Source organism: Gadus macrocephalus, chromosome 8 (assembly GCF_031168955.1).
Source record: "Gadus macrocephalus chromosome 8, ASM3116895v1".
In the NCBI taxonomy this organism is placed as follows: domain Eukaryota; kingdom Metazoa; phylum Chordata; class Actinopteri; order Gadiformes; family Gadidae; genus Gadus; species Gadus macrocephalus.
In genome coordinates, this window is record NC_082389.1 from 6,791,117 (window position 1) to 6,818,491 (window position 27,375).

Here is a 27,375-nt window from a genome sequence, read left to right on the forward strand (position 1 = left end):
CAATTGCGCTGTACATTAAAATAAATGTCAATGTTTTATATTTTGTTATATTGTTTATAAATTGTATTTGTTGCCTAGTTACACCCTTCTATACAATTAACTAACATTGTAGTAATTAAGATACATACATGCTGCCGCAATAATGGATAAATTCCTTTTCTTTATGTATGATTTTTTATTAAATTAAAAGTACATTGTATGATGTAACAATACAAGATTATATTTATATTTATTTCAAATTAGTAATTGAACAGCAATTATAAACAAGTATTACTCTAGAGACCAAGCATACAATTCACAAAGAAACTCTATCCTTAAAGATATAATGAATGGAAATTCTGTACATTCAAATACAGATTTGGTAAAATATATACTTATATATATTTATTGACATAATGGCAGATCCACTGATCCAAGGTTTCTCTTCCTACTCTAATAGACCTCTGAAGAATAAGTCCCGCCTCCGAGGCAAAAAAACCTCCCACATAACAAACTAGGTGGCGAAAAAGTAAAAGCTGGGTCACGTTTTGAACTATACATTTTCCATTAAAGGGGACCTATTATGCTTATTCGACTTTTATGACCTATAAACGTTGTTATAATGATTGATAGTCATGTTTAACCGTACTAAAGTGTCAAATAATGACGTACATGCATTTCGACGTATTCCCTGCTGACAGTCTGGGGTGGCTGTGCAGAGCGCTAAACACTCGGGACAACTTTTGCGATTCACTTGTTCACATTTCCGGGAAATCATCTAAGTAGAGGCACTCCTGCCACGCCCCCATATGCCTGGTCAAATCTGCCCGCGCGCTTCAAGGAAGGTAACCAATCACAACGGAGTTGGGGTGGCAGGAGGGGGGCGAGGGGGCGGAGAAGGACGAAACCGAGCGTTGACAGAGAATTCCGAAAGCGCCCAAATGAGAGGAAGAGTTTCCCGAAAATCTACATTGTTTCTTGTGTATGGTTAAACATGACTATCAATCATTATAACAACGTTTATAGGTCATAAAAGTCGAAAAGCATAATAGGTCCCCTTTAAGTTTCGACTGGGTTTTTGGAATGTCGGTGAAGTCAAAGTAGTAAATGATTGTTAATGATACTTTAACGGCACCGACAATCCAAGAACCAAGTCGAAACTAAACGTGACGCAGCTTTTACTTCTTCGCCCCCTACAGAGTTCGCTGTGTACGATCATTCAAAGACGCCATGTTATTTTCCATAGACATTTGACCGAGGGAACCGGAGCCTCGGAGGCGGGACTTATTCTTCAGAGGCCTTTTCTTTACTATTTCCTGACAGTACAAAGATTAACCACAGTACCCCCTAGTGGTCCGCTGTTAACCAGCACAATGTTGACTCGTGTGATGACATCACAGCGTTATAATTGGTGCTTGGTCTTCCTCGTCTTTCTCTGCGTTCTCTATCAGTTGATTGGTATCTACCACGTCAGGCTTTGGGCACTCTCTATTAAAATAGAGGGGGTTTTCAAAAGCTGGCTTTGGAAAGGATCGTCCAGATTTCTTGAAGATGAAGATTGCTAGGGCCGCCATTCCAGCAAGAAAACACACGATCACGACCACCACCAGGCTTGTGTGAGCACGTTGCTTGCTTTGAATCATACGAGATGCTACAAGATAAAGAACAGAAATACACATTTGATCAATATAGAATATGATCAATATGAATGCAGAATTGATCATGATAAATATAAAGGAACAGTAGCAGATCGTAGCTAGCTAAGAAAGTGTTAACAATAAAAGAGAAAGCCCATATAAACACTGTGTAGGAACAATTATTGATTGCTGATTTAAAAATTCAATAAATGGACAATAGCTCTGCAATTGATTATTTAATTAATGGCAGAACCAAAACCCATTAGGAAAAATTTGTAGAAATACTACTTACCAGCCGTTGGCATCATATTCACGAGAGCAACTGTGAAGAAAATAATTAGTACACAATTTTAATTTCTTTTTTTTTTATCCATATTGACTCACAGTACATTCAGTTTGTAATTGATGATTAAAGGTTAAGCTGTTGACATTGGGGAATCCAAACCACCACTACCCTAACCACTATTCTTCACCTACAATCTACCACACTTGCCGTTTCTAAAAGCAAAGAATGGACATACCTTTGGGTGTTTTGCAGATGTAGGCTCTGTCGTTCCATTTACGGCCCGTCGTCCATTTCCCGGTTAACGACTGGACCTTTGCATAACTGTTGGACTCCTCTGGGCTGTCCTCATCCCAGTTGGTGTAGTCCATGATGGTTTTGTCCAGCCAATTCCACTTTCCTGTGAACGAATGAAAAAGGATTGCAAAAACTTGCAGAATATTATTGGAACCAAAAGTTTCCCCAAATAAAATCAATAAAAAATACAGAAGAATGGAACTACCTAATATGCAATAGAAATGGGTAAACATAGAGCTTTTTATTTCTATTTTGGTGAATCCTATACCTGCATGTGTCTTGTACAGGCCGATCCAGAAGGAGCTCTGGCCATCGGCCAATATTGCCACTTGATCTTGGATGAAGGTCTGTTCTTCAGGATCCTCGATGCTGGCTAGGATGCCACCTTCAAAATCAATAAGAATAAACATATTTTTGAATTTTCCCTTAGAGGCTATCCAGATATTGTTAGCTTTTAAGTCAGCATTACGCTAATTAATATCAGTCTGGCTTTAACCAGGCAGCAATTGATAAAATAATATAGAGGAGGCCTTATGTTACCCAAAAAACTCCAAGCCCCTCACATACATTTTAATTCGTGGCAAATATCAGATTTCAGTGTGAACTGAACACACTCCGTACTGCCCCACATGGGCAAAACATCAACAACAAAGTCGTAAGACGCAGCATGCTGTGGGAAGGAAGTATACGAGGAGGCCTCTGAAGTCATCGTTTACGGTTTAATTCATTCAGTCAATTCATGCAGTGGAAGCCAGCGGACTCAGGAGCAGATGATAACGATGTATTCTTCAGGAGCAATGGCTGCGACTTCTGTTTAGAAGTGTGTGTGGACGCGGAGTCGAACCCGAATTGGTGGGATCGTGACGTGAGTGGCTTCACTGAAACCGTTCGCCTTCAAAACTGAAGGATTGCAAGGCTGCTTTTAAATAAATTACTACTATTAAGTACTATTATCAATGCCCCTCCACTGGCATCTTCCACCGCCGGGTTAGTCTTCAACAACAAAAAAATCTGGCCTATATCTGATTCAGGACCACATATGAAAGTGGCCGAAGTCTGAATTTGATCAGAAAACCATTTGTGTGCTGTACACACTGTTACAAATCTGGTCTGAGTCACATATGACCGACTTCCCTTGCAGTTGAACGAGGCCTAAGGGATGCTTTCGCTCTCTTTGCCCTTGCCAAGTCTGGTTGGAAGTTAAGCAAAAACATATTCTCTGAGAAATCCCTCGTGCAGATTTCTGTTGATCTTTTAACATCGTTATTTACTCAATTAAAGATAAAACAGCTTTGATTGCCCTAAAGATTTCTACACTTTCCTTGGGCGCCAGCATTGTTTTTTTTACTATTGCAGACTGCCGAATTCCGTAATGATCGGTACTAATGATCGGTCCTAATTATTTTGTATTTAAAAAAAGGTAACAGGCTAGAGGCCAGATTGATCTGACGGAAATGGGATTTCCCGAGACGAGTTGATGCACCTGACGCATACAGGTGTATCAATGTTCCAGGCTCTCTTACCATGTCGTGAACAATCCGAAGCTGCATTGGCCCACTCCACCGTCTCTGTGATGAAGACGTAGCAGTGGGCCTTGAATGGCATCCAGGCAAACTTGCGTGCCGACCGCTCATCCTGAGTGGCAATGGGGCAGCTGCCGACGTATTCGGTGGAATCCGTGGGGGCAACGTCTATGCGTACATAGGGAGAGTCGATCATCATGCTGCTGTTGTTAGATTTTCATAAGGAAGTCACAATGTCATAGGGAAGAGGGACACAGACATTTTCCAATCGCAGGCTTGCAGTACCTGAGGACTGTAAACATGCGCTTTTCATGGTCATGTTGCACAGTCCCGTCTTCCACATTCCGTCAACGTCGAGGTAGACGCAGGAATTTTCGGTTGGTTCCCCCGGCGACCAGTTGGCCATGGTCAGGTGCCAGCCGCTGATGAATCTGAAGTAACCACCGGTCTGCGAAGCCAGAGCGCATTGGATTACTCCCAAAACACATTCCGTTGAGAAGGCTAAACCAGGCCTACTACTAAAATGAATCATTAGTGGACAAGTTATCCCATAACTAGATTTTGGGTAACTTCCGAAAAAATTAATATCACATTTTTATTGATTGTATTAAAAAGGTTTTGCGATTGTCTAAGCTATTTAATGTATGCGTTTGGAAAATAATATATTATTATTATAAAAAAAAAAAGATCTTGGTAGGTACCTCTCCTTTGTTCAAACCGATCCAGAGGGAAGAGTTCAGATTGATTGCCTGCAGCTCGATGTAGGCCCTCGTCCATTCATTCCGAATGCTAGCTAGATAGGCCCCGTCCTGCTGGCAGCGCGCCTTGGCTTCGCTCCACGTCAGGTTCTGGGTGATAATCTTCACCGAGTCGTTGGCCATCTTGACGTAGGTGATCGGAGTCAGAGGTCCTGTCGGGCTTTGGAACTGCGAATCTGTCAAGGCGGCGGTGGTGCAAAAATTATAGTTCATCACACGATTCAAAAACATTATTTTAGAGGAAAACCTCCTCGTTGGACCAGGTTCTTCCACAGATCAGAGGCAGCATAGCGTGCTCGAGGACAAAAGGAGAGCTCACCCACATTCCGCTGACAAACGTATCCAAAAGTTTCATTGCAGTTGTGCCCTATCCATCTCCCATAGGTGGACTGATTACCGCTCAGCACTACACAGCTCTCCTGGTGAAGAGCAAAAGGTTATGTTGAGGAGACTGTGTAAGCATTGTACGATAAGCAGCATAACAAGCTTAAAGCACTGATATTATATCCATGTGCGAATCCATAGTATGATTCATTCCATAATCAAGAATCAAGCACAACTTTGTTACTCTAGTAGCTTACAACTAGACAACAACATGCTTTGCTAATGTTATATTTCTGTTATCTTTCTTAAATTTGTATGGGATTAGTTGCGTTTAATCTTTCCTTTACTTGAGCATAGCAGTTTTTCATTTTCAAGTAAAACCTTTATAACAGCTTATAGGATGCCAGTTGGGTTCACTTTGAGACACTTCTACTACTTACATCACTCCATGAGCTATAGAAAGATCCAGGGCGCTTGTATTTCTGAAATGGAGAATAATATTAAGTGTACGTGTTCGTTCCCAAACAGAAATTCAAAAGACACATTGTCTTTTTGCGGCCTACACTTACGTTGAAACCCCAGTTTGTGTACCGCCTTGGCCGTCCGTCTGTCCAGAAGAATTCGCCCTTTTCCAAAGAATTCAAACCGATCCAGAGGTCTCCCGAGCCGGTTTCACTCAGGCGCGTCAACAGGAACGCTGAAAAAAAAACAGCATCACCAAACTGTAGGCCTGTGCATGCCTTTGTGGTTTGGAGGACATTCTTAACACACCTGAAAAAGCGGCCATCTTTTTTAACAGTCCAATCAGACCAGAGTGTAAATATGTGACTGGACATCGGGAGCATACCTTGATCACTTCTTGAAACGATGGAGGCTAGGTTTCCCCCCATTGAATTACACCGTCTCCGAGCTTCGGCCCATTTGTCCTTTCGTGAATTGACGATTCTATAACACTGAAATAAAAAGTCAACAACCGCACACATGAATTAAACACAGGAAGGAAAACATAAACACTCCTTCACCGAAACATTGGCTCCGGGTTACTTCCCTCAAACTAGTTTGCTTTGAGTGCTGTTAAGCGTGACCTCTGACCTTTGACTGGAATATGGACCAGTCGAGCGGGCAGCCCCCCTTAGGGGTCTCCGTGGGAGCGGCGGTGCTGTTGATGGACACCGAGGTGCTCCTCTTGCAAATGGATTTATGCTCATGGCCGCAGTTGATGTCATGCCAGAACCCTTAAAACACAGTGCGACACAGGGCCAAATCAACAGTGGCACTATGGTGGAGACCAGATGTATACATACCATGATTTATTATTTATTATGTATTTATGTACTTTAACGTATTATCTTTGACTTCACAGGCCAATGTCGTGTTCCGTTGAGTGTGTGCTTTAAAGGTGACATATTGTACAACCATGTGTGAGTGTGGTTAGGCCGATTTTCTAAATGGCTTGTAATGGCTAATCACACTCACATCTGGGGGTATAATGTGTCACCTTTAACATTATTGTTTGAATTTGAGGGTTTTTGTGTATGTGGGCGCTGTCAAGGGTGGACTACATTGGTTTGATTCTGTTGAAGGGATGTGTGAGGGTCTGAAGTGTGTTTGGAGTCGACCGTACCACTGTGGTGAGACATCATGACACAGTTCTCGTCGTTGTTCCTAAAATCTGGTTGTTTCTCGTCCCAGCGCTGATACATTGTTGAAGAGCCATCAATCCACCTTCAACAGTGCAAGAAAAGTTAGTTGTGTTTTTTGCTGCATCATTGAAATGTATTTCCGGTAAAGATAAATTAATAAGGAAAACAGATAAAGAAATTGCCATGGTATAGAAGAAATAAAGAAGTTGAAAATACTTTGTATTTTCAATATCAATTAAATAATTTGATTGAAGTGATTTGGTAGCGATTAAATTCATTGAACATGAGTTATGGCTAAGGTCAGATATCTTTGATGACATTTATTTATATCATATCAAATCCAATGCATATCAAATGTCAGGTTACCTATCTTATATATACTCACCCAAATGTCTGATCGAAATCCACAAGCATTCCGATATAATAGGATCCATAAGTCCTTGCTATCTGCATGCACATAAATACACACACACACCAAAACACACACACACACACACACACACACACACACACACACACACACACACACACACACACACACACACACACACACACACACACACACACACACACACACACACACACATTAATTAGTTAATTAATTTCGGTATCATCAAAAAGCCTATCCTTGAACTGGACGTTTTGAACCATTGAACACTGCATACCATCTTCCACAGAAAGATGTTCTCGGCCTCGCTGTTGATGACCACTAAATCGCCGTGCGCCTTTTTACAATGGCTTCGGGCGTCCTCCATGGCCATCACCCTGTCGTTAATATAATACTGGCTCGTACCCCACTCCAGCCAGCCATCCTCATGTTTGATGTACCCTGTAAAAAATGAAGAAGTACATATTATTTAGGGGTGGCCTTTTTTCTATCTTCCAATAGAGCCTTTACACAAGGGAGCCGTCGGAGGGCAAATACAAGGTCAAGGTCAAGGTTGCTTTATTCATACCCGTGGGTACATTTGGTTTGCAGGGCAAGAAAAGGGCGTTCACACACACGCAAACACAGTATAAAAAAAAAAGGACACAACAAAAATACAGAAGACAAGACAAACACGCAGACAAAAATCCCAGAGGTGCTCAGTACATCAGAAAGTGCAACAAAGTTATGCACCACTAGTGGCGCTGCAACAATTTATTCGTATAGATAATGGCTGCAGGAACAAAACTGTTCCTCTAGCGTTTCTTTCTGCTTTTGGGAACTTTGAGCCTCTGTCTAGAGGGAAGCAGCTGAAATGCACTGTTTAAAGGGTGGGTGCTATCATTTTGAATGGATTTCGATAACCTCTGTAACTGTTTGGTGTACAGGGCTTCCATGTACAGGTGTGCTACTTTTATGTTATGTGTGATATTTTCACTTGTTTGACTGCATGTGCCGTGGTATATATAGAGAAGACAATCCAGATTTATTGCAATGAGTGACACCTGTGTGAGTCTTATGACGACGCCTCTGTGAAGTGGCTCTACTGGGTAATGTTATGCATAAATATTAGATATTATATTTGATGGCTAAGCAATAGCTCACCAATAACTTGGATTGTTTACGGATCTATCTATCCATGTCATGTCATGCATTATCCTTTTACCTGTCGTGGTATCATTTGGAGGGGGTCTTGGAGTTATACCTGTTGGTTATAAGATAGAGAATATTTAGAAACAGTATCTGCTCAACAAAGGAAACGTTCAGTCAAAACGTCAAAACCCCAAACTTTCTTAAGAATTGGGGGTTCAAGCAGTACGAAAGCGGCTTTCTTATCTTGTAACAAGTCACAAGTTGTGTTTTATGATAATGCAATACCAAAAATGCCAATCAAGAACCAAAGAGTGTACCGGCGCGGATTTGACACATCCAGTCGTTGTAGGTTTCACAGTGCACGTCGTTCCAGGAGCCCTCCTCATCCCAGTAGTACATCCGGAACTCCACGCAGGACTCTGCGCTGTTCTGGTTGTTTGGCTCCTCACTCATCCAGTGCAAGAAGTTCAGCTAAAAAAACAAAAGAAAATAACAATGATACATTTGATTTATATAACGCCTTTCAGACTCCAGGATGCTTTACAATGTGGGCAGGAACATAGAAAACAAAATAACTAAATCAAAAACAACACACTGTAGTCGAGCAGACAAACAAGAGAGAGAGGGGGGGGGGGGGGGGGGAATCAACACCATAGCATGATCCAGTGTTCTAGATGATGACATCATGATTTAAATGATGGTGGAAAAGTGGAACTGCGTACCGGCGTGCCGTCAGACCACTGGTAGCCGCTCCCTGGGGTGGGCTCGCTCAGGCCGATCCAAGCCTTACCATGGCTGAAAAAAATATTGTTTTTATTTTAATGTCCAAACATGGACAAAACATTACACATGTGCATGATACATATGCAGCAACAATGCTCAGGATCTTTTCCTTTTAACGTCTTTCCACGATTACGAAGAGAATAATAACCGAGTAGCCAGTCACCTAATTCGTATAAGCATAGGGTATATGCATGATACGGAAAATAACAAGGATCCCAATAACAACAGGACTCCAAGGGGTTTCATGGACTTCTCTGGGGGGGGGGGGGGGGGGGGGGAGGAGCTGGTATTTGTCTGTCTGAGGCCTTGATTGTCCCCTTAGGTTGTGTGTTCTGTATTCTGGGTCATTACATTACCTTCCAGTTTTCATTTCTATCTGATTGTGGATGCTCAGCAGATCCCCCCCGATGGCTCTGCAGTAGTCCCTGGCCTCGAACCAGGTTTTCTCCCCCGAGCGGGGTCCCGTGAAGAACTGTCACACAGAGAAGGGAAATCACCAACCAACAGTCAGACCGATTTGATTTGAATTTTTTCTTTTCGTCAAAAGGGATCCTATCATTAAATAGGCTACAGTGTTTTTCCTGATTGAAACGTTTGAATGCTAATGCTATGTCTTAAAGGTGCGATAGGTTTTAGGGCTGTCAAGCGCTTGAAATATTTAATCACGATTAATCGCATTGATGCCATAGTTAACTCACGATTAATCGCGATTAATCATATTTTTTTTTTTAAACATTGATGTCAGTTAAACGATGAACATACAAAGATATGCCTTGAACATAGCAGTCAGGCTACTGCTTCTTTGTTTTGAGCCCAAAAAAAATAAATATATATATTTTTTTTTAAATAATAATTTGCGTTAATCTCCCGTTAAAAAAAATTAACGTTGTTAAAATTGGTTTGCGTTAACGCCGTTAATAACGCGTTTAACTGACAGCTCTAGTTTTATATAGATCTGCTTTTCAATCAGCTCTCTAAATGATCGCTTTTCATCTGTTGTTCGGAAAATATAGATGGATGAAGGTAGATGCTCTGCCTTAATATCGTAGAAATGTAGGGCGGAGGGAGCAGGGAAGAAGGGGACTTTTGTTTGGTCTTAAAATCTTCTGCTCTTTCTGTCTTTGCAAATCGTACCCAAATCCGCCTTGAGGCACGTTCAGGGTCAGATCTGCGCCGCCGGAGAAGACTAACAAGCGTGAGGTCACGTGAACGTAAAGCCGTACCTTGGCGCACATCTGCCGGGTTCCCACCGGTTTCCAGTTCTCCGCACACTTGGGGGTGGCGAGGGTGGGCGGGGCCGCCGTCAGCACGGCACCCTCAGCCAGGTGCTTGCACACGTACTTCTCCTTGTTGGTGCAGGGCAGGACGTCCCAGAGTCCGGCGTACACGCCTGTGTTCATGGCAACGCAACCCTGCAGGTGTGCTTGGGTTTGACAAGAAGGGGCCGGGGGGGGGAGGGGTTTGAATGTAAACTGTTGGTATTCATGTTAAATTTAAATAAATAAATATTATAAATGTACATTCCTTTCTCTATCATATGTAATAATAGCCTCATACCTGGCATGTTAGCATTCCAGTGAGTGAACTTCACATTGTTTGTGTTGATCCACACAAAATCATCGATATTTCCCTGGTTCGAGAGACCGAGCCAAAAGTATTTCTCCGATCTCAACCCGAGTATGCTGACCAGGAAAGCATTGTCCACCCTTGCAGCAGTCGGAAAAGAGGCATAAATACAATGGTTTCGATCAGTGTTTTCTGTTGATGTGTATGAATGATGTAGTTATCCAACAGGCTTCATGATTTGAATGGCTCACCCATTGGCAACGTCAGCCATGTAAGAGTCACCGCTCTTGCATGCCTCTTTAGCCTCATCAAATGTCTTAGTCTCTGAGCCCACCAGGTAGCAGTAAGACCCATGCTTTCTCCAGCCCTACGAACAAACACGACCCCTGCTGTGATCAAACGGTTCCACGTTGTATGTAGTATGCGGTAGACATCCTCATTCATCTTAGTAACAAAGTACTGTAAAGAATACATTTCAATCAATATCTAATGAATTGTCATTTTGTGATGAGGCTGTCCTCATCTGATAAAAGCATGGCATATTTCAGCTCAATGTTAATTAATCATGCAACAGGTAAACACAACGCTGGTTTATCTGTGTGTTTGTCTCTGAGGAAAGACAAATCAAATTCTGAAGACAAAAGGTCATTACGATAGGTTTTCTAAAATATCATATTGCAGAGGTATGTATCATATTAATTATATGAGCTCTGCTTCTCATTTAACTTCTCCTTTAAAGTGAAGCAAATTTTTGAATATGTAACTTTTACTGGAGCTACTGATATCATGCAATTATGGTCTTCTAATATTTCTTTGAAATCAAATTTAATATCTGATAAATAATGATTGAATCTGTCATCTATAATCTGTATTTCTCAAAACTCAGTAGTTTAAATTGAACAGACTATATATGTTAATGCATTAAAGGTGCATGCAAGATTTTAAATTTTAAGCTAACATCGTTCTAATAAACCTGCTCCGCTCCTCCTCCTCCTTCTCTCTCCAAACCCCGCCCACCCATATCATTGGGCCTGGCGCTTGTCACATGAGATTTAGCAAGAGATGAATCCTCACTGCTGCAGAGTTGGGGCAACAAACCTCGATCTCTATAGCCTTAAAGTTACACCAGCCTTCATTACAGAGTGTTTTAGAGGACATTTCAAATCAAACGTTCTCGGATATCGCACCTTTAACAATATACAACAAATCAGAAATCCCTCTCCACTTACAGGTTTGCATCCTAAATCCATGGGCACTTCGTCGCCAGTGGATTCTGAGCCGCTTATTTTCATGCAGACATAGCCATGCTTCTCCGTGCAGGAGCGATCTGCCCAGTTACCGTTCTGCATGAGAGAAGAAACATGTGATAGGCCCGCAACATTTTCTCTCTTGTTCAATCATTTTGTGACATAACGACACTTAGAACTATTATTGGCTTATCAAAAAAAGATAGAGCTTATGCGGTGGTGTGGAAAGCAAATGACGCTGTGCCACACGCGAAGCCAGTTTGAAATGGCTGCGTACCTCTCCTCTGAGTAGGACACAGTCCTCGTTGGCCCCAGACGGTTTGGGGGATCCTTTCTCCCAGCTAGTGAAGAGAACGGTGTTGTGATCGATCCAGTCGAACAGGCCTTCCATTTTTCTGTCGTTCAGCCCGATCCAGAGTTCATCCGTGACGACTGCAGAGGTTTTGTTAATGAGACACGTAATGCTGGACAGTTTGGGGTAATGGGGTAAAAAGAAGTAGGCCACCGGCGCCGACTCAACCGGTTACTCTATGCACCTGACTACCCTTTAAAGTAATTGTAATCCGAATACACACAATACGAATTCCCTCTGTCTTTTGTCCAACGATGTCACATTTTTAAATGTTGAAATTCAGTTGAAAATTTCCCATTTAAAAGTTTGCCACCATCACACATACAAACTACTGGTCACACAGCGCTGATGAGGATGTTCCTTCTAGTGCCGTACCGTATCCAAGTTGAGAGATGACAAAGCTTTTGTCCTCTATGTTGCCTATGCTGGCCAGGGATCCCCCGCTTTTGGCACACTCCGTCTGGGCTGCGGGCCAGGTCTTTTTGGTGCGGTTCAGGTAGAAGCAGTGACCGTTGTATGGGATCCAAGGACTAGGGCAAAACCCTGCCTCTACTGTTTGCAGACATGAAGAGAGAGAGAGAGAGTACTTAAGTATACTGTACATAGATTGGCCCTCGCAAAAGCCCACATTTAACATTCACGCAGTTGGACAAAATAGCAGAGAATAGACATACTTGGGATACATGTAACTTACTTGTAAAATAGGTTAGATTCAATTGCATCAGAATATAATATAATAGATTGAATTTTTATATATTTAAACCTGCACTGCCTGTATTTTTAATTTAATAAAATATATTTAAACGTTATTAGGATAAAAAGTCCTCATTCCTCCTAAAAAACGAAACACAAATCGTCACGTAGTAACTAATCCAGGTACCTTCAGCCTGCATGGGTAGGGTGGCGGCCTTGTGGCAGATGTATCCTAGTTTTTTGGAACAGGACATGGTCTGCCAGAAGTACTGCACTCCTGAGTCCATGATGGCACAATTGTATCCAGGATTCTGTATTGGATGCCCTGAGAGAAGATGTTGATGCATTACTTTATTCATACCGAAACACGTTGTTTGTAAAAGCAGATCATCAATTTACATCTCTGATTATAAATGCTTTTAAAATGCCCTGGTATTGGATCCTGTTCACTGACACCAGCATCACGATCAGTGTTTCTCAATGTGTACATGTACAGTTCAAGCAGGAGTACACAATCCTCGCAAACCACCTGTTGCTTAGAGTGACTCTCAATCTCACTCGCAGTCTCCATATTTAGAAGAGAGACACAGTCTTGTGTGGTGCTGGTGTAACTGATGCACTATACACAGACATCCAACACAGCCAGCCAGCTAGATTTAAGGTTCGAACTGTAAGGTTTGTGCATCTCAGAACAAGAATAAAGGCCAGTTCTGACCTAAATGACAAGACGAGACGGGACAAAACCAACTCATTTTGGAATTTGATTTAAAAATAAAATGAAAATTCAGACAGAACGATCATTTAAATAGTTTGAACTATACTGTTACGAGACAAATTCTATATTAACATGCATTGTTTACCAAGTGGGTACAGCTGCCAATCAGCTGCCAATGGACCCTGATTGGGCTAGGAATCTTGAGGACAGTTTGAGACTGCAGTTATTCTTAAACTTCCCTTTTCACACCAAGACCGAAAACATTCCTAAAGCGCAGTTTTAAGTCCCTGCCCTTCCCATCGTTTGTGTGTGAGCGGTCCCTTTAGGCTACATGGTGTGATGGAGAGGCATACCTACCAGAGTCCCACCTCAGGTAACGAAAAGGCTTCCCATCCACCCACTGCCAGCCGTGTTCTTGCTCCATGGCGAGACCCATCCAAAGGCGATTCTGCCCTTTACCCAGCATGACTGCAAACAGAGGATAGGGTGCATGTATGGTATTAGCAGGGGGACAAAAAGACAATACATGCGCGCGCGCACACACACACACACACACACACACACACACACACACACACACACACACACACACACACACACACACACACACACACACACACACACACACACACACACACACACACACACACACACACACACACACAGACTTTTGACCCTACCCCGGAGAGTGAGTAGTGTGTTGGGAGCACAGTACCTGTGATGATCCCCTGCTCACTGGGCTCTGTGATGCTGAGCAAGCTGGAGCCCTGCTGCTTGCAGCTGGCAAAGGCCTGATCCCAGGTCAGTGCTGACTGCATGTTGATCTGGTAGTAAGCTCCTGATACAATGTTGGCCTGCCAGAACTTTGTGGCTGGGGATGAGATTTTTTTTTAATATAAATATATATATATATATAATTATTAATACGATTCTTATTTTTTTCATGCCCAAATTAATACTTTTTATAATTATAATAGTGTATTCATAGATAATAATATTTAATTATTATATTGAAGCAGTCTCACAAATCAGGCTTTAGAATGTATTCGTATCGATTTCGACCAATTATGTCGCCGGAGGCGGGGATCTTAACCTCCTGATTAGCTAACGCGTATACAATCCAGCACTAGTACTGTTTACCCGGTTGGAAAACCTCCTGTCCTGAAAACAGGATTCGTAGACTGGCCACTATAGAAATACCCATTACATTCCCCTTGCGAAACTTCATCCACCCACATTAATCAATATCTCTGCAATATCCCCTTTACGAAACAGACAAGGCGTAGCTCCACCCATATTTCATTTTGGTTCCCTGTTTGGTTTCTGCTTGCCCAGCCTCTGTGCCCATTCCCCCAGTTCTTCTTTAGCCACTTGGGACTGCTGGATCTGATACTGATATCGATGGTCATTACAGTAAAAAACGAATGGTATTTCCAGAGGGAGTGCTTACCCGTGGATGGACAGTAACCCCAGTGTTCATTCTCTGCTTTGGTTAGAACTGAACACCAGGGCCTGTTAATGCTTGAGTCATACTTGGTGCATTCATCATACCATCTGTCCTTGTATTGGAAGGGAAACATGCAGATCTTGCCAAACGCGTTCCCTTCAATAGTGTAAAGCTCTGGAATGACACAAAGGTTTGGGACGAGTTATTTTTTTTCTTTGTACTATTAACCATAAAACAGCAGAACAGCAGAACGAAACTTAGTTGAACAATTTTGTGTTCTTGAAATGAGCTTCCTATAGAATCTGTAAACTCTGTGAAATACTGTCACGTAAAGCCCATTTGAACTCACAAAGAATAAAAACAATCGACAAAAAACAACAAAGCATGTTGAAACCATCTTGTCGAAAAAACAAGCTAAGGAGTTCAACTAAAGAAACATTCAACCGTCTTTCCTCGACTCTCACCGTACCTCTGTGTGTCTTTAGACAGGCCCCCGCCCCGGTGCCCCGGATGACAAACTCATTGTTCGGTCCTATATTGCTGCTGAGAACCAGTGATTTGTCGGGCTTCAGCATCATGTAATACTTTGAGTCCTTGAGGGCGAGCAGGGTTCCGTTCCTGCACACCCATTTCTGGAGGCTGCTCCTCTCGTCGCAGTCGTACTGGCTGATGGTGCTGCCCACCGACATCCCCTGCGCCCCAAGGCACTTCCTCTGCCCGGTGACCATCAGACGGTTGGCCGAGGTCCAGCGTATCTGGGAGCAGTCCCTGCCTCTTGGCACCACGCAATCATCGCTGCTCTTACCCACCAGGATGAAGGGGGAGTCTGTGGAAGCAAGAGAGAGACGGCCGTGTTCCTTGGGTGGTTGCAGAAACAGAGTGACTGTATGTGGGGTACTCAAATTCTGTGGAAAAAGTCGGAGGTGTTTCATCGCACGGAAACAAACACAATGCGAAAGGATCGTTGAAGAATTTTGTGCGTTGCATTGTTATCTGTTGTCTTTAATGGTGAGAAATAAATGATCATGTCTTTAAAGAGGATGAAAAGGTTTTGTTTAATTAATTCACTCAGGATCTTAGAATAGCTCCCAAGCTCGTTCACCTCATGGAACAGAATTGGCCCAAAGAAAGACATATAGTAGTTATAGTTACTGTTAGAGCAACAAACATTGGTTTGGATACATTGTCAAAGACATTTAGACATGTCTCCAATGACTATGAAACATAGACACACAAACACACACACGCACTAGGCCAACTGGGCCTTTTACGCTTTATAAAAGTGAATAAAGTATACGGAAAGTACATACCGTCTGACGCCAGACATGGAAACGTTTGGATGAAGAACACAAAGGCTACCGCTGCTATCCTCATGGCTAATATTCCACTGATAACCTTTCACACACAGACACACACAGACACTATCCCTGCATTGCCAGCAGCAGACTCGTAAGTTGTGTGCATTCCCTGTAGTGGGACACAATCTTAAGAGTTTTGTGACGTCCTGTTTTATTTTTTTGCCAGAGAGACATTTCCACATTTGTCAAAAGATCAAAAAGGAGGGGCCATACTCACCGCCTTTACTGAATGCTGAGTTGACAAACTGACCCAAACACGCGCACACACACACACACACACACACACACACACACACACACACACACACACACACACACACACACACACACACACACACACACACACACACACACACACACACACACACACACACACACACTGTTGAATGTGTAACGGCCTATTGCTGTTGAACATAAAAAAAGTTTTAATAATAATGATACCTAAAGTAATACAAATAATATAATATTGCATTCCTCTCTTGCCTCCAGACAAATGCAGTATGTGTGAGTATGTGTGAATGTGCAATAGACAAAGCATCATATGAAAATGTATCCGAAACATTGCAATTAGTCTGGAACCCCTCCGCTCATTTTCAATTGCCAAGGGGGCGTCAGCAACGTGTCACCAACGCGTCGCCAACGTGCGCAGATCAAAAGGCCACTTGACACAATTGGACTATAGGCCAACAACCAATCATTGCGACGAAATGGTTGACGCAGCACTGAGCAACAAAATCCTGTCGGAAGTGTGGCAAAGACATTTTCCTTATCAACAAAGGCTTTAAAATACTTTTTTACTTATATTATTCTAAAGCAGGGGTGTCAAACTCATTTTGGTTCAGGGGCCACATACAGCCCATCTGATCTCAAGTGGGCCGGACCAGTAAAATAATCACGGATCACAAGGATCTATGTTATCACAACACATTTATTCAAAGATAGGCCAATGGAATTTAAATAAAATGCATTTCACATTTAATATCAACTGCTTTATTTTTATAGAGTTGAGTGAATGCATTTTTCCATCTGAACACCTGAACCAACTCACCACACTAAACAAACTCAAACTATGAAGAAAGCTATCATACTGACTTAAAAATGTAAATGTGCACATATAAATAAAATAAACAAACATAAAAGATATTGCAGTGCATGAGCAATGAGATTAGGCTACATCAGGTCAAACTGTTTTGTAGGCTACTGAAGCTGAGAATGATATACTGCAATATATTCATTGTCTTTAACATGAAACTGGAGTGAACTTATTTTCAAAGATCTGTATTCATCAGAGTGCCAACATTTCTGAAAGAGCATCACAAGAATTTTGCCCAGGCCTACTTGCTGATTAACTTTGTTTTTTCTCACTGCAGTCTATTTCCTGCAGCGATCCTGTTATCTTGTCTTTGTATTGATCCATATCAGCATTACTTCCGGTCTCACGCACAGCGGTTAGACATGGGAAATGGGCGGTGACACCACTAGATAGCTGCGTCTCCCAGAGTGACAGTTTTAATTTAAATACGCGCATGCTGTAATTATACTGAGTGACTATTTTTCTGCTGCCCTGCAACATTTTGTTAAGATTATTCAGTCGCTGTGTAATATCCACCATAAAGGCAAGATCCTGCACCCACTGCAGACATTTAAGTTCCCTCACTGGGCTACCCATTTTCTCCATGAACTGTCCAATATCCTCTCGTACCTCAAGGAAACGCTTGAGCACAGCACCTTGGCTTAACCACCGTACTTCAGTGTGGTATGGTAGATCAGTCTGAATGTCATTATCTCTGAGAAAAGTGTCAAACTGACGGTGATTCAGACCTCGCGCTCTGATGAAATGTACAGTTTTTACAACCACAATCATAACATGATCCATTTTTTGTGTTTTGCTACACAACGCTTCTTGATGCAAAATACAGTGAAATGCCCAAAAACTTGTCCCCCATTTGCGGTCTGTACTTTCTCTCAGGATTTTTTGCAAGGCCTGCCTTTCTCTCGACCATTGATGGTGCGCCATCTGTACCCAGGCTGGCGGCACGGGACCAGTCCACTCCGACCTTGTCCAGCGCTCCAACGAGAGAGCTGAATATGTCATTCGCTGTTGTAGTGTCCTTCATAGGCACCAATGAAGGAACTCCTCTGTGATTGTCAAAGTCTCATCAACACCCCGAATAAATATGGCCAGTTGAGCAATATCTGTTATATCAGTGCTCTCATCAATTGCAACCGAAAAAGCAATAAATGACTTGATTTTGTCATTCATTTGGCTGCCCAAGTCTCCTGAGAGCTCTGTTACCCTATCTGCGACAGTGTTCTTCAACAGACTAATGTTGGCAACGGCAGATCGCTTTTCAGGGAACACGACTTCTGCAGCCTTCAGCATGCATGTTTTCATGAACTCACCATCAGAAAATGGCTTGGATGCTTGCACTATCTTGTGAGCAATAAGGTAGCTGGCTTTCACTGCTGCAGCACTGACCTCGAGGCTGAAAGTAAAAGTAGACTGCTGTTGCTTCAGACCAGCTACAAATTAGTCTATCTCTTCTTTTCTTAGTTGCCCTTTCAATTGGTGATATTTTTCTTTATGATGAGTCTCATAGTGGCGCCGAATAATGTATTCTTTGAGCACTGAAACTTGGTGATTACATACCAAGCACACTGCTTTTGAATTCACCTCTGTGAATAAATAATTCTCAGTCCATTTTTCCTGGAAAACTCTGCACTCTGAATCCACTTTTCTTCTTTTTGACAAAGACATTTTGGTAATGGTGATGTCACACTTAATAACTTCTGAATTGTGGTAAAACAAGGACAAGTGTGGAATTTCTTCCTTTTTATTTTTATTTTGGCTGGCCCCTAGCGGCTGGAGTGTGCATTTTGGTTATTTCTTTAGAAAATCATAGCTCATCACAGGAATGGGCTAGAGACGTACTTTTTTTTTTGACATACTCAGAAATATATATTCTACAAGTCGCGGGCCTGATCAAATCATCTCGCGGGCCGGGGCCGTATGTTTGACACCCATGTTCTAAAGTAACAACACTCCTACTTGGCTACAAGTTTTGGCTACTCTACCACCTAGGAATAAACCCACTCCTCACATTTCTGCACAGAACTTGCTCACTATTGTTTTGCACATATTGTTTTTAATCTTCATACAATAGATGAGCAGGGTCAGGGAGGAGACAGTGGACCAGAGTCCAGCAGCAGCAGGAATGAACAGGGCGGGTCTTCACAGCAGGTGAGGAGAAATTATAACCAAAGTCCTTTGAACGTCTCTGTTATAACTGGCTGAGAGAAAATATTGATAGCATAAAAGGGACTTTGAGGTTAAACTCTACAACAATTTCACTACTACTACTGTATTCCTACTGTATTCCTTTTACTGTCGCAAATTGACTTAATTTTCATTGACTGGCCAAACAGAACTCCCAATTCATGAGCCCACTGAAAAGAGTCACGAACAACAGAAGAGGCTGTGCAGATATGCTTTGTAATTAGGTTCACACAATGGGCTCCGCAATGTATCACAATGGGCCCCGCTTATGATCAGGAAACTTGAAAAAGTGCTCTTAACAGGAGTGACAGATGATGATATTTTGCTGCAATGCCCAGAAGTGTACAGACCTTCTCTTCAAGTGCAATTAGCAATGTTCAAGTCCAAGTATGACTTTCAGTCAAGCAGAGAAGCTGCAACCATTCTGCATGGACTGTTGCCAGAAGTCAGGGGTCTCTTTGAACAAGTAGAAATACTGCGAATGCGAGGGGATGATTAATCACTCAGTAGACCTCTGAACAATTTTTCCCCCTCACTTCTGAAGTGATGGCTACGCCCCTGCGTTTAACACTGTCTCGACATCGGAATCGACAGTCGGTTCTACATCAGCGGCAGACATCTTTGTTGTTGTTGAAAAGGCCTCTACGGTGCTCCTCTGCACCATCATCATATTTATGCTGCATCATCGTAGAGAAACAGTTTTGATTGGCCGGTCTACCAAGCAGATTCATTTTAGTATGGGAGGGGGGAGTTCAAACTTTATCTGCAGAGCAAATGAAACTTGAGTTTGCGAGATTTGCCTGGTTCCCAGGCTCTAATTTCCTCAGTTTACGTAGGAAAAGTTGGGGCAGAGTCCTACGTCTCTGCCCATTCAAAAACTATGGTTAGTGTACACAGTGCCGCTGCTAGCTATTTTGGGGCCCTAAGCATAACTCCTTTATGGGCCCCCCCCCCCCGAAAAAAAGAATTGGTTTCTGCCAGTTTAACATTTTATTAAAATGCAAAAGTTAAATCTACTTTGTAAACACAGTTCACAGAACAGCCAAAACATACATACAGTACACACAAGTATTGGAATGTCCAAAATCTTTTAAATTAAATAGTTATCCATAAATACAAACTTAAAACCAGAAGTATACAAGTAAGATTTTTTTATTTTTTTATTTTTTTTTTTTTTGGGGGGCCCCTCAGGACTTGAGGCCCTACGCGCACCGCGTAGTGCGCGTAATGGGAGCGGCGGCACTGGTCGTCATGAAAAAAAACATAAGGGGTAACACTGTGGTTTTTTATTGGTCGTCATGAAAAAAAACCTAAGGGGTAACACTTGTTTTTTATTGGTCGTCTTTATTGATGATTGATTATTGTGTAATGTCATTGCCTCAGTGGTGCAGTGGAGTGCACTCTGCCTAACCCCCTGGAGACCGGGGTTCAAGTCCGGTTGATGACCTCTGTTGGAAGACTCTTATATCTATTTCATGTGAATTATAAAGTCAAGTATAACCTTCGTGATGCCTATGTCCGGTGTCCTGTTGGTGCATTGTTAAGGTCGGAGGTTAACACTTTAAACAGCTCAATTTTGGATCCCCGCAAAAACGTAGACAGGGGTGGCACTGTCGTTTTTTTTTGGTCAACATGGAAAAAACATGAGGGGTAACTGTCGTTTTTTATCGGCTGTCATGAAATAAACATAAGGGTCTATATTTATCAAATAAAACATAGGGGGTAACACTGTTGTTTTACTTTAGTCGTCATGAAAAAAAACACAAGGGGTAACACTGTCGTTTTTTTTGGTCGTCATGAAAAAAAACATGAGGGGTAACACTGTTGTTTTTTATTGGTCGTCATGAAAAAAACCATAAGGGGTAACACTGTTGTTTTTTATTGGTCGTCATGAAAAAAACATAGGGGGTAACACTGTTGTCTTTGTCAAATAAAACATAAGGGGTAACACTGTCGTTTTTTTTGGTCGTCATGAAAAAAAACATAAGGGGTAACACTGTTGTTTTTTATTGGTTGTCATGAAAAAAACCATAAGGGGTAACACTGTTGTTTTTTATTGGTCGTCATGAAAAAAACATAAGGGGTAACACTGTTGTCTTTGTCAAATAAAACATAAGGGGTAACACTGTCGTTTTTTATTGGTCGTCATGAAAAAAAACATAAGGAAAATAATAGAAATACACACATACATTTTAATGTCATGTATATCCTCTTTATTGATGATTGATTATTGTGTAATGTCATCACCTCAGTGGTGCAGTGGTGTGCACTCTGCCTAACCCCCTGGAGACCGGGGTTCAATTCCGGTTAATGTCTTCTGTTGGAAGACTCTTATATCTCATGTGAATTATAAAGTCAAGTATAACCTTCGTGATGCCTATGTCCGGTGTCTTGTTGGTGCATTGTTAAGGTCGGAGGTTAACACTTTAAACAGCTCAATTTTGGATCCCCGCAAAAACGTAGACAGGGGTGGCACTGTCGTTTTTTTTTGGTCAACATGGAAAAAACATGAGGGGTAACTGTCGTTTTTTATCGGCTGTCATGAAATAAACATAAGGGTCTATATTTATCAAATAAAACATAGGGGGTAACATTGTTGTTTTACTTTGGTCGTCATGAAAAAAAACGCAAGGGGTAACACTGTCGTTTTTTTTGGTCGTCATGAAAAAAAACATTAGGGGTAACACTGTTGTTTTTTATTGGTCGTCATGAAAAAAACCATAAGGGGTAACACTGTTGTTTTTTATTGGTCGTCATGAAAAAAACATAGGGGGTAACACTGTTGTCTTTGTCAAATAAAACCTAAGGGGTAACACTGTCGTTTTTTATTGGTCGTCATGTAAAAAAACATAAGGAAAATAATAGAAATACACACATACATTTTAATGTCATGTATATCCTATTTATTGTTGATTGATTATTGTGTAATGTCATCGCCTCAGTGGTGCAGTGGAGTGCACTCTGCCTCACCCCCTGGAGACCGGGGTTCAAGTCCGGTTGATGTCTTCTGTTGGAAGACTCTTATATCTATTTCATGTGAATTATAAAGTCAAGTATAACCTTCGTGATGCCTATGTCCGGTGTCTTGTTGGTGCATTGTTAAGGTCGGAGGTTAACACTTTAAACAGCTCAATTTTGGATCCCCGCAAAAACGTAGACAGGGGTGGCACTGTCGTATTTTTTTGGTCAAGATGGAAAAAACATGAGGGGTAACTGTCGTTTTTTATCGGCTGTCATGAAATAAACCTAAGGGTCTATATTCATCAAATAAAACATAGGGGGTAACACTGTTGTTTTACTTTGGTCGTCATGAAAAAAAACACAAGGGGTAACACTGTCGTTTTTTTTGGTCATCATGAAAAAAAACATGAGGGGTAACACTGTTGTTTTTTATTGGTCGTCATGAAAAAAACCATAAGGGGTAACACTGTTGTTTTTTATTGGTCGTCATGAAAAAAACCATAAGGGGTAATACTGTTGTCTTTGTCAAATAAAACATAAGGAGTAACACTGTTGTTTTTATTGGTTGTCATGAAAAAAAACATAAGGACATAAGTAACACTGTTGTTTTTTATTGGTCGTCATGAAAAAAAACATAAGGGGTAACACTGTTGTTTTTTATTGGTCGTCATGAAAAAAACCATAAGGGGTAACACTGTTGTTTTTTATTGGTCGTCATGAAAAAAACATAAGGGGTAACACTGTTGTCTTTGTCAAATAAAACATAAGGGGAAACACTGTCGTTTTTTATTGGTCGTCATGAAAAAAAACATAAGGAAAATAATAGAAATACACACATACATTTTACTGTCATGTATATCCTCTTTATTGATGATTGATTTTTGTGTAATGTCATCGCCTCAGTGGTGCAGTGGAGTGCACTCTGCCTAACCCCCTGGAGACCGGGGTTCAAGTCCGGTTGATGACCTCTGTTGGAAGACTCTTATATCTATTTCATGTGAATTATAAAGTCAAGTATAACCTTCGTGATGCCTATGTCCGGTGTCTTGTTGGTGCATTGTTAAGGTCGGAGGTTAACACTTTAAACAGCTCAATTTTGGATCCCCGCAAAAACGTAGACAGGGGTGGCACTGTCGTTTTTTTTTGGTCAACATGGAAAAAACATGAGGGGTAACTGTCGTTTTTTATCGGCTGTCATGAAATAAACATAAGGGTCTATATTTATCAAATAAAACATAGGGGGTAACATTGTTGTTTTACTTTGGTCGTCATGAAAAAAAACACAAGGGGTAACACTGTCGTTTTTTTTGGTCGTCATGAAAAAAAACATAAGGGGTAACACTGTTGTTTTTTATTGGTCGTCATGAAAAAAACCATAAGGGGTAACACTGTTGTTTTTTATTGGTCGTCATGAAAAAAACCATAAGGGGTAACACTGTTGTTTTTTATTGGTCGTCATGAAAAAAACATAGGGGGTAACACTGTTGTCTTTGTCAAATAAAACCTAAGGGGTAACACTGTCGTTTTTTATTGGTCGTCATGAAAAAAAACATAAGGAAAATAATAGAAATACACACATACATTTTAATGTCATGTATATCCTATTTATTGTTGATTGATTATTGTGTAATGTCATCGCCTCAGTGGTGCAGTGGAGTGCACTCTGCCTCACCCCCTGGAGACCGGGGTTCAAGTCCGGTTGATGTCATCTGTTGGAAGACTCATATATCTATTTCATGTGAATTATAAAGTCAAGTATAACCTTCGTGATGCCTATGTCCGGTGCCTTGTTGGTGCATTGTTAAGGTCGGAGGTTAACACTTTAAACAGCTCAATTTTGGATCCCCGCAAAAACGTTGACAGGGGTGGCACTGTCGTATTATTTTGGTCAAGATGGAAAAAACATGAGGGGTAACTGTCGTTTTTTATCGGCTGTCATGAAATAAACCTAAGGGTCTATATTCATCAAATAAAACATAGGGGGTAACACTGTTGTTTTACTTTGGTCGTCATGAAAAAAAACACAAGGGGTAACACTGTCGTTTTTTTTGGTCATCATGAAAAAAAACATAAGGGGTAACACTGTTGTTTTTTATTGGTCGTCATGAAAAAAACCATAAGGGGTAACACTGTTGTTTTTTATTGGTCGTCATGAAAAAAACCATAAGGGGTAATACTGTTGTCTTTGTCAAATAAAACATAAGGAGTAACACTGTTGTTTTTATTGGTTGTCATGAAAAAAAACATAAGGACATAAGTAACACTGTTGTTTTTTATTGGTCGTCATGAAAAAAAACATAAGGGGTAACACTGTTGTTTTTTATTGGTCGTCATGAAAAAAACCATAAGGGGTAACACTGTTGTTTTTTATTGGTCGTCATGAAAAAAACATAAGGGGTAACACTGTTGTCTTTGTCAAATAAAACATAAGGGGAAACACTGTCGTTTTTTATTGGTCGTCATGAAAAAAAACATAAGGAAAATAATAGAAATACACACCTACATTTTACTGTCATGTATATCCTCTTCATTGATGATTGATTTTTGTGTAATGTCATCGCCTCAGTGGTGCAGTGGAGTGCACTCTGCCTAACCCCCTGGAGACCGGGGTTCAAGTCCGGTTGATGACCTCTGTTGGAAGACTCTTATATCTATTTCATGTGAATTATAAAGTCAAGTATAACCTTCGTGATGCCTATGTCCGGTGTCTTGTTGGTGCATTGTTAAGGTCGGAGGTTAACACTTTAAACAGCTCAATTTTGGATCCCCGCAAAAACGTAGACAGGGGTGGCACTGTCGTTTTTTTTTGGTCAACATGGAAAAAACATGAGGGGTAACTGTCGTTATTTATCGGCTGTCATGAAATAAACATAAGGGTCTATATTTATCAAATAAAACATAGGGGGTAACATTGTTGTTTTACTTTGGTCGTCATGAAAAAAAACACAAGGGGTAACACTGTCGTTTTTTTTGGTCGTCATGAAAAAAAACATGAGGGGTAACACTGTTGTTTTTTATTGGTCGTCATGAAAAAAACCATAAGGGGTAACACTGTTGTTTTTTATTGGTCGTCATGAAAAAAACATAGGGGGTAACACTGTTGTCTTTGTCAAATAAAACATAAGGGGTAACACTGTCGTTTTTTTTGGTCGTCATGAAAAAAAACATAAGGGGTAACACTGTTGTTTTTTATTGGTTGTCATGAAAAAAAACATAAGGGGTAACACTGTTGTTTTTTATTGGTCGTCATGAAAAAAACAAAAGGGGTAACACTGTTGTCTTTGTCAAATAAAACATAAGGGGTAACACTGTCGTTTTTTATTGGTCGTCATGAAAAAAAACATAAGGAAAATAATAGAAATACACACATACATTTTAATGTCATGTATATCCTCTTTATTGATGATTGATTATTGTGTAATGTCATCACCTCAGTGGTGCAGTGGTGTGCACTCTGCCTAACCCCCTGGAGACCGGGGTTCAATTCCGGTAAATGTCTTCTGTTGGAAGACTCTTATATCTCATGTGAATTATAAAGTCAAGTATAACCTTCGTGATGCCTATGTCCGGTGTCTTGTTGGTGCATTGTTAAGGTCGGAGGTTAACACTTTAAACAGCTCAATTTTGGATCCCCGCAAAAACGTAGACAGGGGTGGCACTGTCGTTTTTTTTTGGTCAACATGGAAAAAACATGAGGGGTAACTGTCGTTTTTTATCGGCTGTCATGAAATAAACATAAGGGTCTATATTTATCAAATAAAACATAGGGGGTAACATTGTTGTTTTACTTTGGTCGTCATGAAAAAAAACGCAAGGGGTAACACTGTCGTTTTTTTTGGTCGTCATGAAAAAAAACATTAGGGGTAACACTGTTGTTTTTTATTGGTCGTCATGAAAAAAAACATAAGGGGTAACACTGTTGTTTTTTATTGGTCGTCATGAAAAAAACATAGGGGGTAACACTGTTGTCTTTGTCAAATAAAACCTAAGGGGTAACACTGTCGTTTTTTATTGGTCGTCATGAAAAAAAACATAAGGAAAATAATAGAAATACACACATACATTTTAATGTCATGTATATCCTATTTATTGTTGATTGATTATTGTGTAATGTCATCGCCTCAGTGGTGCAGTGGAGTGCACTCTGCCTCACCCCCTGGAGACCGGGGTTCAAGTCCGGTTGATGTCTTCTGTTGGAAGACTCTTATATCTATTTCATGTGAATTATAAAGTCAAGTATAACCTTCGTGATGCCTATGTCCGGTGTCTTGTTGGTGCATTGTTAAGGTCGGAGGTTAACACTTTAAACAGCTCAATTTTGGATCCCCGCAAAAACGTAGACAGGGGTGGCACTGTCGTATTTTTTTGGTCAAGATGGAAAAAACATGAGGGGTAACTGTCGTTTTTTATCGGCTGTCATGAAATAAACCTAAGGGTCTATATTCATCAAATAAAACATAGGGGGTAACACTGTTGTTTTACTTTGGTCGTCATGAAAAAAAACACAAGGGGTAACACTGTCGTTTTTTTTGGTCATCATGAAAAAAAACATAAGGGGTAACACTGTTGTTTTTTATTGGTCGTCATGAAAAAAACCATAAGGGGTAACACTGTTGTTTTTTATTGGTCGTCATGAAAAAAACCATAAGGGGTAATACTGTTGTCTTTGTCAAATAAAACATAAGGAGTAACACTGTTGTTTTTATTGGTTGTCATGAAAAAAAACATAAGGACATAAGTAACACTGTTGTTTTTTATTGGTCGTCATGAAAAAAAACATAAGGGGTAACACTGTTGTTTTTTATTGGTCGTCATGAAAAAAACCATAAGGGGTAACACTGTTGTTTTTTATTGGTCGTCATGAAAAAAACATAAGGGGTAACACTGTTGTCTTTGTCAAATAAAACATAAGGGGAAACACTGTCGTTTTTTATTGGTCGTCATGAAAAAAAACATAAGGAAAATAATAGAAATACACACATACATTTTACTGTCATGTATATCCTCTTTATT

At 40.9% G+C, this 27,375-nt stretch overlaps 1 protein-coding gene across 1 annotated transcript; it reads right to left on the reverse strand.

The window, feature by feature from the left end:
• Positions 1-155: 155 nt before the first annotated feature.
• LOC132462716 (macrophage mannose receptor 1-like) lies at positions 156-16,251 on the reverse strand. Its single transcript, XM_060058418.1, has 31 exons — positions 16,077-16,251; positions 15,236-15,592; positions 14,770-14,940; positions 14,035-14,190; positions 13,677-13,787; positions 12,792-12,929; positions 12,287-12,463; positions 11,837-11,991; positions 11,542-11,655; positions 10,564-10,679; positions 10,304-10,452; positions 9,970-10,169; positions 9,103-9,218; positions 8,686-8,758; positions 8,281-8,434; positions 8,037-8,075; positions 7,110-7,273; positions 6,830-6,891; positions 6,426-6,526; positions 5,894-6,036; positions 5,649-5,754; positions 5,371-5,498; positions 5,242-5,283; positions 4,797-4,896; positions 4,421-4,653; positions 4,005-4,167; positions 3,720-3,887; positions 2,465-2,581; positions 2,138-2,299; positions 1,909-1,938; positions 156-1,630 (listed from the first exon to the last, which is right to left on the reverse strand). Exons 1-31 carry the CDS (start codon positions 16,138-16,140, stop codon positions 1,374-1,376), a joined length of 4,266 nt encoding a protein of 1,421 aa, XP_059914401.1. The 5' UTR covers positions 16,141-16,251; the 3' UTR covers positions 156-1,373.
• Positions 16,252-27,375: the final 11,124 nt, after the last annotated feature.